Below are 18,992 nucleotides of genomic sequence, written 5' to 3'. Positions count from 1 at the left end.
GAAGAGCATTCTAAAGCTTAGCCCTGAGGGTAACAAAAGATCTTCTGCCCTTGCTTCCTTTACGCACCCGATGAATCTGAAGACATTTTTAGCTACTAGATCTCAGGGGTCTAGATTGAGAATATGCCTTAATTCTCTTCCTTAGATTGACAGAGACTTTATGATCACAGGCTTTAAAGGCCAAAGTAAAGGCTATAATTCGGCAAGCTTGGTAACAGTCAGCCAATGCAGTTGACATAAGTAGGGTGTCACTGATTGATGTGCTGAAATTTTCAAATACAATGGAGGGCAGCTGCATTTTGCAGAATCTGCCAATGCTGTGATAAATAGGCAGGCAGGCCCAGGTATAAACTGTTGGTGTAATCCAATTTAGACGTCACGAAGGAGTAAACAATTGTCCTATGAGTGTCCTCGGGCACAAGGTGTAACATTTTCCTTAGGGATTTAAGAGTAGAAAAACAGCTGGCCATTACAGCTTTCAATTGGGGGACAAAAGAAAGTTCGGAATCATGTATAAGCCATAAATACCTAGCTGTTGGGGCAGGGGAGGGAGCAGTCCCCTGCTCCGATCGCCACCAATCACATGCATCAGGTTAGTGCTTAGTTCCAAATAAGAGGAACTCCGTTTCATCAGAGATAAACTTAAGACAATTATTATTCATCCAACTGCCCAATGATTTTAAACACAATTAAAAGGAGTTGGGGACCAAGAAGTCCTTCTTGTGGAAAGATAGGAGTAGCTGGGTATCATCTGTGTAGGAAATTACCCAGAGGCCCCACGATTCAACTAGGCTCGTAAAGCGCTCCAGGTAGATATTAAAAGGTGTGGGGCTCAGTGCTGAGCCCTGCGGCACATCACAATCCAGAGGTTTTGAAGAGGAGGAAAAGGATGGTAGCAAAGCCAATTGTGTCCTGTCCTCCAAAAGAAGATATGAACCGGGATAAGGCCGGACCTTGGATGCCACATTTCCTGAGCCTGATCAGGAGAATCTCAGGGGAAACCATGTCAAAAGCCGAGGATAAATCATAAAGCACCATCATTGCCACAGAATTTTGATCAAGATTTTCCTCAATACACTCTGATGCTTCCAGCAAGGCTGATATAGTGCTATATCCAGATATAAAACCAGATTGAGAATCATGTCATCAATGATTTGACTCTAAAAAGTGAGGCAATTATCTATTCACTAGCTTCTCCAACATCTTTGCCCCTAGAGGCAAAAGAGAGATGGTTCTGTAATTTCTTAAAATACTCAAGTCCGCATTGGGTTTCTTAAGTAAGGGTAGGAAGAGAGCTTGAGTCCAATATTCAGGAATATGAGTTGATTCAAAGGAGAAGTTCATCAGTTCATTTAAATTTGGGTTCACCTTAGTGGGTGCCAATTTTAAAATGTCTGGTGATATTGGTCAGCGGGGGGGACCTTACACAGATTTTGGCCAGTTCCAGATAGGGAATCTTTCAAGGACATAGGATTGAAATTGGCAAGGAGGGGTCCAGACGTTGAGTTAGACTTCACAGCATGCAAAAGTGCAGCGTTTGTAGGGAACTGGTCATAAACAGCACAAATCTTATTATAAAAGAACTTAGAGAGTTATTTATTTATTTATTTAATTATTTATTTATTGTAGGAAATTTGTTGAGCGCACCAATACCCGAGGGTGTCTCGGCGCTGAGTGTCCACTATGCTAATCCATGAGTAGTAATTGTTTAAACAGCCAGGTCTTTCTCTGTTTACGGAAAGAAAGACGGGAGGTACAGGTTTTGATGGGCTTGGAAGACTGTTCCATAGTTTGATAGTGGTCACTATAAAGGACCTGTCTCCCCAGGAGACCTTCTTAGTCCTGGGAACCTGCATAAGACCGGCAGTAGAAGATCGGAGGGATCTGACAGGATTATAGGGGCAGAGTGCGTCCTTTGAAAAGGCAGGGCCTTGAGAGTGAATTGCCTTATACGCAATGCAAAGTGCTTTAAATTTGGTTCTTTTCTTCACTGGCAACCAATGAAGCTGTTCAATAGTGCCAGAGATGGAAGTATACTTGGGGGTAGCCGTGATCAATCTGGCCGCAGCATTCTGCACCAACTGTAGCTTTTTTTAAACTCCTTCCTGAGCATTGACCAGAAGCGCATTACAATAGTCTATGCGAGATATAACTAATGCACTGACCAGGGTTCTGGCCATGCTCATAGGAAGATAGGGTAGGAGTTTTTTGATCATTCTCATGGTGTAAAATGAGGATGATTCTACCGCATTAACATGGTGCATGAGAGTGAGTTTAGTATCTCCCAAATTTCTTGCCTTAGTCACTGGGGAAGGGGGTGGTCCCAGAGCGGCCGGCCACCAAGTAGGTGACCAAGCTGGGGAGAGATTGCCAAACACCATCACCTCCGTTTTGTCGGAGTTAAGCTTCAAGCAATTTGTGGACATCCAATCACTTATTGCTAACATTCCCTGATTAAAATTGGACGCCACTTCATCTCCATTTTTATTAATGGCTAAGACAATCTGGGTGTCATCAGCGTAGGATGTCACCGCCAGGTGATGGATTTTTATGATCCTCGCCAAGTCCGACACATAGATGTTAAATAGTGTCGGACTTAGCGAGGATCCCTGGTGGACACCACAGGGGAGAGTAAAAGGAGGTGACTTGAAATTGCCGAAGACGACTGATTGTACTCGATCAGTGAGAAAAGAGGAAATAAGATCTTTAGCACCACTTGTAATCCCTGCCGCTGTGACACAGTCGATCAAGATAGAGTGATCGACCGTGTCAAAAGCTGCCGACAGGTCCAACAGAATGAGCACTGCTGATCCTCCACCATCAAGTGTCATCCTGATTTCATCAGTAGCCTTAATAAGCGTGGTTTCAGTTCCGTGTCCCTTTCGGAAACCAAATTGTGAATTATCTAGACAGTTGTTCTGGTCTATAAAATCTGAGATTTGGATGTTCATAATCTTTTCCACAATTTTGGCGGGAAGAGGAAGGCAGGCTATAGGGCGATAATTAGCGACTATAGAAGGGTCTAAGGAACTCTTCTTGATAAGAGGTTTGATAGTCGCTTTCTTCCAGATGGAAGGAAAGATGTTGGACGAAAACATGGCATTAAAAATTTCTGTGAGTTTTGGGCATATGATATCTTGAAAAATTTTGAGAATGGAAGGGGGACATGGATCTTCCGGTGAGCCAGAGTTCGTGGTAGAAATAAGATGAGATACCAGTTCCAACGGAACCTGAGTAAATTCCTGAAAGGAACGTAGGGGGGCTGGGTGAGGCGGGTTGGAGCGTGCCCGGGAAAGGGGCTTATGATCATTATGAGTAGAAGACGGGTGTCCAGTACTGGTTGTGTGAGCCTTGAATTGGGTAAAGATACCAGTCACTTTCATTTGGAAGTGATTCGCCAAGGAGTCACAGAGCTCCTGCGTAGCTATGATGGGAGTGGTTACTGCTTGCCCAGAGAGACGTGTTACTACCTGAAACAGTTGTTTAGTAGAGTCATGTGCAAGATTGATTTGGGTGCTATAGAATTTACTTTTTTCCGAGATGATAAGTTGCTTGTAGTTAAACATCATGGCTTTGTAACAGGATTTTTGATCTGGGTTGTAATCTCGTCTCCATCTACGTTCCTGTCGTCTACATTTTTGCTCTTCCTGTCTAAGAGCGTCACTGTACCAGGGTGAAGATTTAGAAGCCCTGTTAGTAGATTGTTTCTTTAAGGGAACTGTCATATTGACAGTGTTTTGTATCCAGTTGGTATAATTGTTGGCTCCTAATTCAGGGTCAATCACAGTAGGTGGCAGAGAAGTTAATAATGATGACTGAGAAGCGGGGATGTCAATGCTTTTCCATGCTCTAAATTGATTAGTGGGTGAGGGAGTTTTGGCCAAGGGGGGAGTAGATTTTAAAAGAAAATCAAAAAGAATGGCCGCGTGATCAGTCCAAGTGAGAGGGAGAACATCCTTCATCGTGAAAAGACCCTCCAAAAGGTGGCCCGCACTATGTGTGGGACCGGTAACTCATTGAGGGAGTCCTATTGCATCCAATTCGGAAAGAAGGGCTGCGGTGTCAGGGTTATCCGGTAATTCGAGATGAAAATTAAAATCGCCCAGAATGGTGTACTGGTTTTCACCTGCCAATGGTTCTAATAGAATGGGTAGATTGGCAAGAAAAGGACTGCGAGGTCCTGGAGGACGGTAAATAAGTGTGCCTTTAAAAGGGGGGGCATGAGGAATGGAAATTGTAAAAGAAATGGCTTCACAGCTTGTAATGGGGACGGCCTCAGTTCGCACTGTTAGATTGCTGCGCTATTTAATGGCTAGTCCACCACCTTTTTTAGGGTGTGGTCTGTCCAATCTAATATTCGAGAATCCTTCGGGGGTTGCAATGACAAAGTTAGGTCCACAAGAGAGATCACCCCAAGTTTCTGTAATGAAGAGAAGATCGAGCTTACAGTCCTCAATGAAGTTAGAAATCTCATATTTGTGCTTGGGCAGGGAACGTGCGTTTATTAGTGCTGCCACACAAGGTTTAGGCAATATCTTATTCCTGCCAGTGGTACTTTTTGGTAGACGACGGTAATTATTAGTGACAAAAGAGCAACTAGGACAAGTATAAGGAAGAAAGTACGGCTGATTGGCCAGTTCAAGGCGCTGGCAATGATGAGGTGAGATATTTAAAGAGTGAAGAAAGTCAGAATCATACGTTAGCGTTATCTCTGGGCCAGTATTGATGAAACTGGCAGGGGGGGTGGCCCTAGGCCCGGTCTAGGCGCGGACGGGCGCAGACGCGCTTGCCTTAGGCGCGCCTTTGGCGCGCCCGCTGCGCGGTCGGGAAGTGCATATTCATATATCGGAAGGGGAGGCGGGGGGGCGTGGCTGATGCAGTGGGCGTCGCCTGTGGGCTGAGGAAATGGTGGCAAGTTTGTAGCCCGCAGCAGCTCTGAAATCGGCTGCGCGGGGATGCCCTGTTCGTACTAAAGGTAAATAGGAGCTCTGGGAGGGTGAATAAGAAAGCTAACAAAGTATCACACAATTTTTAAAAGTTTTAAAAAAAACGAGTAAGTGCGAGCGTGCTCCCGGCTGTGCCTCAGGAGTTTCTAGTGTCCACTGAATGATCGCGCTAGTAGTCAGCGCGTTAAGTATCATCGGCGGGGGGCGTGGCCTGATGCAGTGGGCGTCGCCTGTGGGCTGAGGAAATGGCGGCAAGTTTGTAGCCCGCAGCAGCGCTGAAATCGGCTGTGCGGGGATGCCCTGTTTGTACTGAAGGTAAATAGGAGCTCTGGGAGGGTGAATAAGAAAGCTAACAAAGTATCACACAATTTTTAAAAGTCTTTTAAAAAAACGAGTAAGTGCGAGCGTGCTCCCGGCTGTGCCTCAGGAGTTTCTAGTGTCCACTGAATGATCGCGCTAGTAGTCAGCGCGTTAAGTATCATCGGCGGGGGGCGTGGCCTGATGCAGTGGGCGTCGCCTGTGGGCTGAGGAAATGGCGGCAAGTTTGTAGCCCGCAGCAGCGCTGAAATCGGCTGCGCGGGGATGCCCTGTTCGTACTGAAGGTAAATAGGAGCTCTGGGAGGGTGAATAAGAAAGCTAACAAAGTATCACACAATTTTTAAACGTTTTTTAAAAAACGAGTAAGTGCGAGCGTGCTCCCGGCTGTGCCTCAGGAGTTTCTAGTGTCCACTGAATCACAAATGTTTAAGTGTAGAGTAGGCTCATTCTGACGAGCACTTGGGGAAAGAAAGGAATTTACAATTTTAAAAAAACTTCCACCTTTTATTGGCAGCAGCAATGGAGGAGGAGATGTTCTCCTTATGGGCTCTTCAGATAGATTTCTGATTTATTTTCGTAGCTGTCTTAAATGCACTCTTGGTCTCTGCATCATAAGATTTCCTCCATAAATGTTCTAACCATTTGCATTAAGACTTTTCCTTTTTTAAGTTCATCGAGAACCATAGATTGAATGGCGTAGATCTTCTCCCAATAGAGGCTTGTTTAGAAGCAATAAGATCAAATTCCGCTGCAAGCCAACCATTATAGCTTTCTACGTCCAGCTCCATGGAGCCCAAAAAATTCCAATGGAGTGGATTGGAGTGTCTCCAATAGAATGGATTATGAAATGCTATGCCAAGCTCTCGCTGTTTTTATAAGCAGTATTTTGCTGCTTACACACCAAGGGAGTACAGATCATAAAAGGAATCAAAAATGATCACACCAGGTTAGCTGTTGAGCTGGCCCAACTGAAAGATTTAGAGGGCCGGACAATATAAGATCCAGGGTATGACCGGCCTTGTGTGTTGGTTCCTTCACAGGCGGCTCTAAGTAAATCCCTTCAACGTAGCTGTTGCCTATAGTGTGACTGTTATCCAAATGTTCTCCTAATGCTTAAATCTATCAACTAAAACCATAGCAAATATTTACTAGCTGCAATGTTACTTAACAAACAGCAAGGTCCTAAGCCTAAAATTTCCCAAAAATTAAATATGTCTCCCGCCTGAAGAGGTGGGTAAATGAGCAACAGAGTGTGAGGAGGTTTGTGACCGAGGGAGTGCATGAGTGATAGATTGAGTTACTGAGTGAGCAGGAAAGTAAGTTAGTGAGTGAGTGAGTGAGAGAATGGTCCAGTGAATGAGAAGTCACCGAATACATATGTGAGCAAAAGTGTATGTTCTAGGGATTAATTTTAAGTCACACGTGTGTCATCCACTGATCAGCATTGGCTATCGCAAGAAAAATCACCTCTGGAAAAAGTAGTCTGAGGTAAGTAGAGAAATTCAATCTGAAAATAGAACATTGTATTTAGAGAATACCTGTCTGATTGAGGGCTATACCATGTTATTAGTCCTAGATATACAATATTTGAACATCTGCAGAGACCATACGTGAAAAAACACACTTCCGATGAGGTCATGTTGTTAATTGTAGGTCAGATCTGATACATAAGTGCCACATCAAATCTATCAATGTGATATCCAGCAAAGGACAGCCAAGGGAACACGAGTAGAGGTAAAATCAATTAAGCAATGGGACATCAGTGGGTTCCTGTGAGCCCCGTGATAACTGGTGACCCACTCTATGTGACACATCCTTTGAAACCAGAGATCCTACCTAACAAAAGTCTGTGGTTTGCAGAAACAGATTATCTGACAGATGAATCAATGCTAATTTGAGGCCCAAAGCATTTGAAAGGTGAAGGTTTTGTTCAGGCAAAATGAACAATTATATCACCAAAAAAACCTCAAAACACAAATACCCAATGAAGTAGGAATGTTAGCCCCAGGATATGGGACTAGGTCCAAGTTGAAAAGGAAGATCATTGATCTTAGTTGAAAAAGTCTGCTGAATAAACGTTTTCTATGGCATAGTGACACATCATCAGGTGACTGTCTTCTTCTGTGCACCGATGGCCGACATAATACAACACTTGTGCAAAACGTCTTCTAGCTGTGCCTGATTCAGCAGATATTTGATGTTGTGTTGCAGTAGGTGGCTCATCACCACATGTGCCGGTATGGGAATGCCACTTCTATGCAGAGCACAGCCAAGGATGCTTCACAGCCATACGACTCCTGCCCCAGCAGTTTCCCCTGGGCCAGGGGCGACGCAATGCCCTCAGCTTTTGTGGTCACTGTCCAGTCCTTGCAGTTAGCATTTCGAATGCGGATCCCTCGCTCACTGGACCCATGCCAAGCAGCCTTCTCGGCCCTAGGAGAGAAAGTAGCACAAGAATATAAGGAAGGGACTTGAAAAGAATAGAACATGCACATGGGCAAGTTAACTTTGATCCAGTCTCAGAAAACAGAAAACTGCACAGGACTCCACCCTGCACTCTTTTATCTACTGTCACAAAGTGTATGGTCTTTGGATTTATATGATTGCTGATACCCAAAATGCTTCTGAACATGGGCAACCGTATAACTCCATGACACCAGGCCAGGATACTAGGTCTCCTGTCCTAGGCTTCACTCAACAACCTAATGTGTTCCGGAAGTAGTCTTAGATCTAGACAAATGATTCCTGACCATATCAGATACCGTATGACTCTAAGGTCAGACTTTAGAGCACCAACAGCTTGGTAACCTGAAATTATGCCTGGGGATGGCTTTATCTAACTTTTGAGCTTTTATGTACATAAGTGAACACATCACCATCACCCTCTCCCCAAATATTTCGACAATCCTAGGTTCTGCTGGTAACTAAGAAGTACAATCAAATAGCACAAATTGTTTAACCAGATATCATATGTTATTTATTGCCTAGTTCCTACGTACTCATTAGACCGGCTAAGGATGAACGAGATGCTGAGTGGACCAGCCCGTATTCAAATCCTTCGCATTCAGATTGCAGACAGATTTCTACAATGATTATGTTAGTATCATTAGAAAACTTGGCATAGCCCCCAAAAAACAGACTGTTGGCTATGAGTTTTCCCTGCCTGTCATATCCGATAATGTAGTTGTGACTATTTTCTAGTACTCCGTCAGGCTAGGCGGGACCACACCACGCGATAAAAGCTTCCATCATCCCCTTGCACCAGGACAGACACAGGGCACACTGGGAATATTGTGGTGTATCCCACAGGAGTCGGGGATGTTTGAATCAAGTAACCTAACTGTATGTATGTAAACCTAGAGATTCTAGATATGGGTCCTGGGAAACTTTAGATCTTATCCAATTCCTCCTCTATGAACGTTCTACTCAGGTGTTCGGCCAATCCTGCCTGTGGAGTCATAATTGTTGGTTGTGTTCCATGTCTGAAGTGTCTTGTAAAGTTCAGTTATGGCTCTGTGGCTTGCACCAAACATCAGCAGTAAATATTGGGCTCTGTCCACTGGGGAATCTTCATCATCCATCCCCCAGGTCCTGGGTAGTGCATGTCCTAGTGTGTTATAGGTTAAAAATTGCCTGGAAGCAAGTCATAGGCTCGCCTAAGTTCATAAAACAACTTCCTGACTTCATACAGGTCACCCATGTTGCAGATTCCTGGCGCAGTCCAGGTGTAAGTGGTACTGCTCGATACAGGGTCCACATCGACCCCACATCTATAATGTCTCAGCTAGCAATATATTGCCAGAGTCACCAATAAATTCTATTTGCTCATAATTTTCCCATAGTGCCATGCACAATAGCCATCACAACTTCAATAGCCTCTTGTGGTTTTGGCTCAGCTGTCCATCTGGTCACCCACTGTAGTTGCGCTGCCAGATAGTAATGCTCCACATTTGGTACTTCTACTGCTCTCTCAGTTATAGGCAGTTTGAGTCTGTGCAGGCCAACCTTCCCCTCCCAGAAGCCCAGTGAGTTTGGCTACCTGAAAAAATGAATAGTTAGCTGTGAGGGCATATTGATGAAATAATGAAAGATTCTCAAGAGGACGACCATTTTGGTCAATGCATCCCAGGCCATGACAATACCCTGAGTCAGCACCCGAATGTTGATACCATATGCAACGCGATATGGCCCGGGTATAGTTGCCATCGAGTACTGTCTCTGAATTGCTGCTAATGCTAACACCCATATATTTAAATGTAAAGGTACACCAAAATACCAAGGCCAACCCCTCTGGCAGTGTGTCGTCCTCATCATGCCCGTCACTTATGCCTCGCCCTCCCCTTGAAACTGCTTTGCATTGCTTGATCTCTGCCATCAGCTTACCACCGGCCCACATGTACAGATTCACTCAGAGAACCAATGGCTACCCTGCTGGCAGGGGTTTGACCTCAAAGCCTACATAACTCCCTGGGCATGATCTCCTAGAGATTCAGAAATACTGACATCATTACATCCACATGCCCACCATAACATGTACCCACAACCTTGTTGTTCCTCACATGCTAACCAGATAGCCCATGTCACCCTTGGCTTTTGAGATTTCTGGGGCCGCACAGCAATGCATCCGTGGCCTGCTAAGATCCAGTGCTAAAGAATACCCCCCGCGAGCCCGGAGCAGAGCAGCAGCGCATGACCAAGAAACATTACAGATACTAAGAGGCTTCCCTACAAGCAGCATAACACATCACACTGTGAACACCAGGACTTCGTTCACTATAGGTCTGGGAATTAGGAGGCACAGCGCAGAGCTGTGCACACGCCTGACACAAGAGCGACAGCGGCATCAGAAATGACTGGAGTGTGGCATGTTTGAGGTTACCCATCGCTGAGATAGTTAAGTTTTTGCAGTGAGAAGGGCAGTAAGCTCTGGTTTTGAACCCAGCAGCACAAAGCCTGCTGGTACTTGTAGACCCATACTTATAACCTGAAATGTGAAACCAAACGTCGCAGCACGCTAAATGCGGTAGGCTGCAAAACCGCGACAGGTTAAACATCACCATTGAAACATGGAGCCGGGTTTGGTATTTCGTGAAAATCTAATTTTTTTCAAAAAGAAATCCATGACCACAACTTCATTACCAACAAAAAGCATTAGGACATCAGGCTGTGACCTGCAAAGAAATGTGAGGGAGAAAGATCATGGGGTGAAACAGCGTTTACAACGCTGTCACAACAACGCAGTGCCATTACAACGCAGATACTACAATGAACGCATTGTTACCACTCGTTCCATTCCAACGCCTTCCATTACAACGCAAGTCATTACAACAACTTGCTTTAGGGACCTCCTTGTTGGATTTTAAATCCAACACTTTCCCTTCTGTTGCACTGATTGGAGTTAGAATAGTAGAATATACTATTCCGAGCTCCAGCGCTTCCCTAAAGCAAGTCGTTGTAGTGACTTCCTTTGCAATGGAACGTGTGGTAACAAGCGTCCGTTGTAGACCCATACTTATAACCCTAAAGCAAGTCGTCGTAATGACTTCCTTTGCAATGGAACGTGTGGTAACAAGCGTCCGTTGTAGACCCATACTTATAACCCTAAAGCAAGTCGTCGTAATGACTTCCTTTGCAATGGAACGTGTGGTAACAAGCGTCCGTTGTAGACCCATACTTATAACCCTAAAGCGAGTCGTTGTAGTGACTTTCTTTGCAGTGGAACGTGTGGTAACAAGCGTCCGTTGTAGACCCATACTTATAACCCTAAAGCAAGTCGTCGTAATGACTTCCTTTGCAATGGAACGTGTGGTAACAAGCGTCCGTTGTAGACCCATACTTATAACCCTAAAGCGAGTCGTCGTAATGACTTCCTTTGCAATGGAACGTGTGGTAACAAGCGTCCGTTGTAGACCCATACTTATAACCCTAAAGCGAGTCGTCGTAATGACTTCCTTTGCAATGGAACGTGTGGTAACAAGCGTCCGTTGTAGACCCATACTTATAACCCTAAAGCAAGTCGTCGTAATGACTTCCTTTGCAGTGGAACGTGTGGCAACAAGCGTCCGTTGTAGACCCATACTTATAACCCTAAAGCAAGTCGTCGTAATGACTTCCTTTGCAGTGGAACGTGTGGTCACAAGCGTCCGTTGTATTGCCCGCGTTGTCAAGGCATGCGTTGTAAAGGCATGCGTGAATATGTCATACATCCCCATGGGGAGAACCCTGGGCACCAGAACTCAACGGCTCGCAGTTCAGTCCCTCTTCATGCCCCGCTTACCAGAGTGGATCCAGCATCACGCTGCGGCCATTGAAGGAGTAGACGGGGACCCTCGGGTGGAACTTGTGCTTTGGCTCTTCAAAGAGAGAGTTCCAGCTCCTGCTCAGCACCCGGCCCTAGAACATGAAACATGGTTCACTGAGCTGGGAAATATGGAAAGTCTCTTCAGGGCAGAAAGTGAGAGTTAGCAGTGAGACATCGCAATCTCCCATTACCATGCACAAGGAGCTAGAACAAGTATCAGGGAGAATATTAGCTTATTAAAAAATAATGGTGAAATATTGCCTTCTGCTGTGGGCAGTAACAGCTGTTAGAAGTCCCTAACCCAAGCATGGGTGAGGGCCTATAGCAACCATTGTAGCCCGAGAAAGGAGAGCTGTAGTAACACGATTAGAACATTACACACATTGGGGGTACAATGCTATAAATGAAACAGAGAAAAACAGAAAGATAAACATTGGAATGTTGGAGCAGAATTTTTTGACCACTTCATTGTCTTCAATGGAGCTCTTAACATGCCAGTGTACTAATGTGTGTAAACAAGTGGGGCCCCATTAGAACATTCAGATTGCAAACCCCAGAATGCCACAGGATACAGAGAGAAAAGCCTTAAGGGCAAGTAGCAATGTGAGAGAGTCAGTCAGATGCCATTCGACTCAGCCCAAGTGCTACAAGCCTTTTGACGGCTTCCTGTTATTTCCGTAAAGCCCAACCAGCCTGTAGCCAGACCATATTCAGACATACCTCCAAGTTCACCACTGGGAGGCTCCGGTCGGTCCTCTTCACAATGGAGATGAGATCCTGGCTAGATGAAGATAGGAAAGCCCTGAAAGTACCGTAGAGTGAGGCCTCCTGTGACTGACGGTAGCACTGCAGGTCTGCACCTCGTAGGCTAGTCATATCACCGGAGAGGAGGACGTTCAAGGCCACCAGGCGAAGCTGCAAAGGCAGAGGGGGGAGGTGCTTACTTTTATGAAAAGGGTGAGGATGGGCCAAAAGAGCATGCAGACCAAATTCATTTGCCAGACTTTAGGGTGGTCAGACTTTGAATTTGCTTAAGGAATTAAGCTAAGTTAATGATTTTGAATGCGGCCATTCTCATCGAATCAATCTCCCGGCTGCCTTCAACAATGTAAATCCCAATATACTATTGAAAGGTCAGTCTTCCCTTGGTGATACTTGGCATCATCTTTGAATGGTACACCTTTTACCTCCAAGATCACAAATACTATTTCTTCTGTTGCTCCATCAGCTGCTTTGCCCGGTCGCTCCTTGTAAGGTAATCTGCTAGGCTCTATCATTTGTGCCAAAGTTCGTCTCACTCTTTGCCATGAAACTAAGCAGAATCATCTCTTCTGTTAACTCTTCTCCTTCCAATTAACTCTAAGTGGTACTTAACCATTTGAAGCTAAAAGCAGAGAAAACCAAAATCAACCACCTTCCACCCTACCCTGCTCAGGCTGCTACTTTCACTGTGTTGGGCGAAGACTTTTCTGTTGAACGCCTCGGCATGTTCTAAAGTAGCATTGTGTGATTAATCTCTATCATCACCTCCATATCCACACACGACCACCGTCTCAGCTAATGTAAAATCTTCCCCTCCTACTAACTCCATTAAAACACACATCAATGCAATGGTCACATGCTTACTGGGCTACAACACAAGCCTACCAATCATATCACTGAACAATTCAACTATAGTTAGGTTGTACCCTCATGAACGGGTTATGGGCATTCCAGACAATAGATCCCTGTATTTCTAAACGGGAAGCAACCTTCACATAGCAGTCATTACAATGCAACATCCTTTACATCGCATGTCATTACAACGCAGCCATTACATCGCATGTCACTACAACGCATGTCATTACAACGCATGTCACTACAACGCAGGCATTACAACGCATGTCACTACAACGCAGGCATTACATCGCAAGTCATTACAATGCATACCATTACAACGCATAGTACCCTTACACTATCCAACACTTACCCTACTGTTGCACTCACTGGAGTTAGAATAGTAATTTTTACCCTAACACTATCCAACACTTACCCTACTGTTGCACTCACTGGAGTTAGAATAGTAATTTTTACCCCTACACTATCCAACACTTACCCTACTGTTGCACTCACTGGAGTTAGAATAGTAATTTTTACCCCTACACTATCCAACACTTACCCTACTGTTGCACTCACTGGAGTTAGAATAGTAATTATTACCCTAACACTATCCAACACTTACCCTACTGTTGTACTCACTGGATTTAGAATAGTAATTTTTACCCCTACACTATCCAACACTTACCCTACTGTTGCACTCACTGGAGTTAGAATAGTAATTATTACCCGTATACTATCCAACACTTACCTTAAATGTGAAGTAATGGTAAGCATTGTAATGGTATGCGTTGTAAAGGTATAATGCGATGCAATAGAATGAGTTGTAAAGGTAGTTTCTGAAAATGCAATGTAATGGCATGCGATGTAAAAGAATGCATTGTAAAGGATGTTGCGATGTAAAAACTGCGTTGTAAAGGCATGCATTGTAAATGTATGCGTTGTAACGTCATACATTCTTCCTAAACATCTGATCTTGTTGTTTGAACTTCTGTTCATTGGTGGTCCTTTTGTTGTCTGTTTGTGTATTCTTTGCTAGAATCCAGTGGGAGGATAACTCTTGCTTGTAGACAGGACCATTCTCCAGATCCTTTATGGTTGAGCACAGTGGAAATAATTCCGGTTTGGAGCGGCCGTCCCTGTAGTGTAGCCATGCTTCTTCCTGTTTGAGGCCAGCCTTTCCACTACAGTTTGTACATTTTGCCGGTTGCCGATGATCTTGGGCTTGGGCTGTTAATAACTGGTTACAGTGTTCCCGTCAAGTATGATTAGCAATCTGGATAGTTACAATCGATAGTCTATTTAGAGGACTGGAAGATACTCACTGAGTAATAATAGTAGGACACTGGTTGCTTATGCCACTGCATCTATTTAGGAGCTGAATTCCCCCGGTCCCGCAGACATTTAATAATAAGGGGCTGATTACGATGCCGTAGTAAATGGCTCCGACCCTCAGTCGGAGCCACTCCTACGGCATCGTAATTAGCTGTTCGGATTCATTTCCAATCAACACATTTGGATGGAGTCGGTCGGAAAGGAATCCGAACTGATTTTTTTTAATGGCTTCCGACGGGCTCAGAGAGCCCATCTGCCATTCAGAAAGCCTCCAGTAATCCCAAGGGCGGCTCTTTCCGCCCGAGGAATTACAATGTCGGGGTTGTATGATGTTACAATGTATGCTTTTACCCCGCATGCCGTTACAACGCAAGTTTTTAGAACGACTTGCTGTCGGGGGTGCATTGGAGTTTGGAATAGTATAATTTACTATTCCAACTCCAATCTGTGCAACAGTAGGGAAGGTGTTGGAGTTAAATCCAACACCTTATACTCCCTACAGCAAGCCATTTAGTTGTAATGCATGCGGGGTAAAAGCATGTGTTGTAAAGCATGCTTTGTAACGGTTGTTTCCCCAGTGTCGGATTCCGACAGCCATTCTGTGCCAGCCTTTCTCACACAGAAAGGCTATGGAAGTCGACTTTGGGGGCACCCTGCAGGGCCCCCATGGGTGCACGGCTTCCGGTTGTAGGCCAAGGGGGCAGCTATGGTGCCACCCTGTTGATCCCTGCACCCCGTGGCAGGCACCTTTGAAGATGAACTGCACCTCTTCTCTTTACAATTAGAGCATGCATTCGGAATGCATTGTAAAGAATAGGAGTGCAACTGAACAGTGTTCGGTTGCATCCTAATTGCTGGGTTGGGACTGCTGACAGGAGGTCACTCGGTCCCAATACCGAATCGATGTCGGACGGACTCTGGTCCGTCCGACATCGAAATCGGACCCTAAGTAATAAACATTCATGTGTGAGTATCTCCCCATAGAGAAGAAAGGCGAGTTGGAGATTCACACATATTGGTTAGTGAGTTTGTAGTACTTGTATTACTATTATAGTCCTACTAAAGTGCTACAAAATGTAGTTTGTGAATAGGCCCCTGTATGTATAAAAGAATGCATATCATTTGCTGGATATTGTTCTGCTGTCCTTCACAGTAGTGCGTTAGGAGAGGAGAATTGAAGACAAATACATCTTAAGACATTTACAGCGTGCCGCCTGGCAGATTATGGTCGGCTTTATAAGGAATATTAATCATTGAATATCAGTCGCTGAAGGCGGGTGCTGTTGGGTACCACAATAGTCAGATACTGGTTTATCCGGGCTGTGGGACATTCATGGTAATAATCCTGTCTAATGGGTTATGCTGTCAGTAAGTGATGCAACCTGACAGTAGTGATGCTGTGAGCACGGTGATAACCAAATATATAAGATGCATGATCGGCTGGGGATGAATGTCTGGTGTCAGACACACTGCTGGAAAGAGGAGAATTCAACCTGAGCCTTACAGGGTGCTGCAGATCATGCTTCTCAGAAGTCAATCAGTGCTAAGTTTGTGAATTGATCTTAGAGGACGGAAACAAGGGCTTGACAGAAGTTCAATACTGGTTAAACACTGCTGATCCCGGATTCGGAGAGGGATTGGTCGTTATGCCAAATAATTGTGGTGAAAGCACCAATCGAGGTAATTCATTATTAGATTGTTGAACATTATAGCCCTCTAGGCATCCTCGCCCCATAGGATAAAGATATTGGTATCTTACTGAAGGCATCCTCTGAGTGATGCTGAAAGGCACAGGTTTATCGTTTATGGCAACTTCTTCTTCCTTCTGTTGGTAGGAATGCACATACTTAGTAACACTGTCAGGAAAGCACAATGCAATAGATATTTCTGGTTCATAAATTCTCACTCATAGTCCCCAACAGTATTTTCTAATATGGCCTCACTTGGTTTGAAAACTATTCACTCTCTCACATTTTAACTTATGACATTTGACATTTCGGTGAATGGTGCAGGAGGATGATGTGCATTCATATACGAAGGATGAAATGCATAGAGCTTGATCTACCTTTTAGATCAGGGTGAGACTGAAGTTAGAGTGGTGGATCTGCCTCTAATCTGCACACTTTGCCCTATGTCTGTTAGATTTGAGTTACAATGGTTTCACTCAGCCCCTGAGTATGCTTGTTGGAATAGGGGTAAGATATTAAATCTGCCTTCCTCCTCAAACATAGATGTACCCAAATGTTTGCTAGAATTTAGTTAGAATAGTAGTAATAAAAGTTTAGTTCGGAAAATTGATTCCATAAAGCTTACAAATAGTAAAACAACATTGATATACAGTTTTTTAAAAGTGTTAAAATTGCTATTACCGAGTAAAAATCTTATCATCCTATTCCATACGTAGTAAGAACTGTTTAAAAAGTATAAAACAATTTTCATGCCCCCGCAAGGATAAGAAAGTTCGATCACATGCAAAATAGCAACCAGTGACACAAAACCACTATCTCCTGTTCTAAAACTGAAGTCCATTCATTTTCCTCATAAGCAAAACCCAAAAATAGAAACTTGCTAACTGCGAAGACAGTGTAAGTGGCTGTGGCTCCTGTCAGGATTCTAAGTACCTCCAGGTATCTCTGAATACCATGATTACTTGTACAGTGGTCGTATCCATTTCCGTGCTTTAAGAATGCTGGACAGAAGATTAGCACATGGTGTATGGTTTCATTTGCTGAAAGGGAGCACGTAGTGCAGACAGACGATTGGGCGGTGCTCCTGACCGAACCCCACTTCAAGTGTATCATATCGAAATGTCAGAATAGTAAATCTGACCTCCACCCCAATGTATACACGATTCCCAATATTAGTTCATAGCATATTTTTCAAGTTCCTTCTAGTCTTAGTCAGGGCACAAGTCCTAAACAAGCATTGGCATAGCCAATAGGTCTCGCCTTCTGGACCTTATAGAACCAAGGATATTGTGCTGCATAACTAAATATTTATAAGGGCCCAAAGGCGAGACCTATTGGCTGTGTTTTTCAATAGTGAAGGCAGTAATCCTTGCTATTGGCAGGGTGAATGTGCACACTGAGCGGCATTTGCTGCTGCTTTTGGGCCAGTCCAGACCTGGTTGCATCTTTTTGTTATTATGGTGGGGAGAAGGGTTTACATTACTTATCAGGTGACATTTGTGTCAGAGGGTGGCGCTCTGTGTCACATGACACCAAGTACTATAATGTGACCTATCCGTAGCTGCTTCCTGTTGTGCACTTCATGAGAACTGTAACACCGTGAATCCTGACTTGTTAATCCTAAATACTTGAGCTGCTGTCGCCCTTCATTTCTTTCAACTTTCCCTTTAGATTTATTTATTTCTGAATGGTGAAAATTTCTATGACGTACAGATAAGCCGGAAAGAACCACCACGTAGGCCGCAGTTACTAGCAGTACATGCTAGCGATAGTTGGAAACAAAATCTATAGGGGCAGAAAAACTTATTTGGATATAATGACCTGCCACCCATGTATACTGTTTATTCTCGCTTCAGATTGGGGGTTCTGCCAATGGACCAGCACTCCAGGCTGTGACAAGGTGTTGTTGCCACATCTGGCCAGTGCCAGATTGACACCAGAACAATAGAAATATCTGCCCATGAGGTATTTCTTACATCAGCTAATTAAACACTATAAAGCACCATAGCACGGCCACTAGAATTAAGTGGCGGTGAAGAATAGGATTGACATAATTATGCAGCAAGGAAAGCCGAATATGTAACATAATGTGGCACAATATGTAGCAGTGATATTTCAGTTTTTTGACAGTTTAACAACTACTAATAGTGTATGAGCAAAGCCGCACCTCATTAGTACCAGTTTAGCACCTGAATGCAGCAATCGTCAACTGGAAGCTGACCAGTTAACCCTTGCAGAGGGTTTGCCACTTCGCCGAACCACATATGACCCCTTTTGTTTAGAACGTGTCTACATTTGTCTATGAATACCCTTGTCTACACTGTGTGCTACAAAGTGTGAAGGGTACAATGGGAACGGTACACAACACAGAAGGCGTACCTAATGAAGGTAAGAGCCGTGGGTTAGAGGGAGCCAAATCTTGCAAACCTTTAATGCAGTTTCGAGCTTAGCAACAGTTTCTGAAAGGAAGATTCTAGAGTCCTCACTGTGAGTAATGCCGAGTGCGGACTTCGGAGACACGATCAGTGTTTATTTATTCAACGGTAGCTGCCTTTCATTCAAAAGACTGATCGTGACAGATTGTGCATAGTTTGTACATTATAGTACGTGTCAAGTGTGTGTGTGGTGTGTACACTACAGTACGTGTCAAGTGTGGGCGTGGTGTGCACACTACAGAATGTGTCAACAGTGCGCCTATGACTACCGATGTTGTTGACACGTTGCAGTTGTGGAACAGCTGCAGGCTTGCATTTAAAACAGAATTATTGTATTTTTTGGTGGTCGGTGCCCCTCCTCACATACCTGACA

At 44.3% G+C, this 18,992-nt stretch overlaps 1 protein-coding gene across 1 annotated transcript in view; it reads right to left on the bottom strand.

Moving 5' to 3' along the window:
• Positions 1–6,894: 6,894 nt before the first annotated feature.
• The window catches only part of LOC146869594 (uncharacterized), a 243,168-nt gene continuing 231,070 nt past the window's right edge, over positions 6,895–18,992 (bottom strand). Inside the window, exons 21-24 of the mRNA XM_085640151.1 lie at positions 16,256–16,321; positions 12,286–12,480; positions 11,542–11,657; positions 6,895–7,697 (exon numbers count right to left, since the gene is read on the bottom strand). Of these exons, the coding sequence (XP_085496277.1) occupies positions 7,487–7,697; positions 11,542–11,657; positions 12,286–12,480; positions 16,256–16,321 (588 nt within the window). The 3' untranslated portion in view covers positions 6,895–7,486. The remainder of the gene's footprint in view (positions 7,698–11,541; positions 11,658–12,285; positions 12,481–16,255; positions 16,322–18,992) is intronic.

The sequence above is a fragment of the Triturus cristatus genome, chromosome 1_1 (assembly GCF_964204655.1).
Source record: "Triturus cristatus chromosome 1_1, aTriCri1.1, whole genome shotgun sequence".
NCBI lineage: Eukaryota > Metazoa > Chordata > Amphibia > Caudata > Salamandridae > Triturus > Triturus cristatus.
This window is presented reverse-complemented; position numbering and strand designations above follow the sequence as displayed.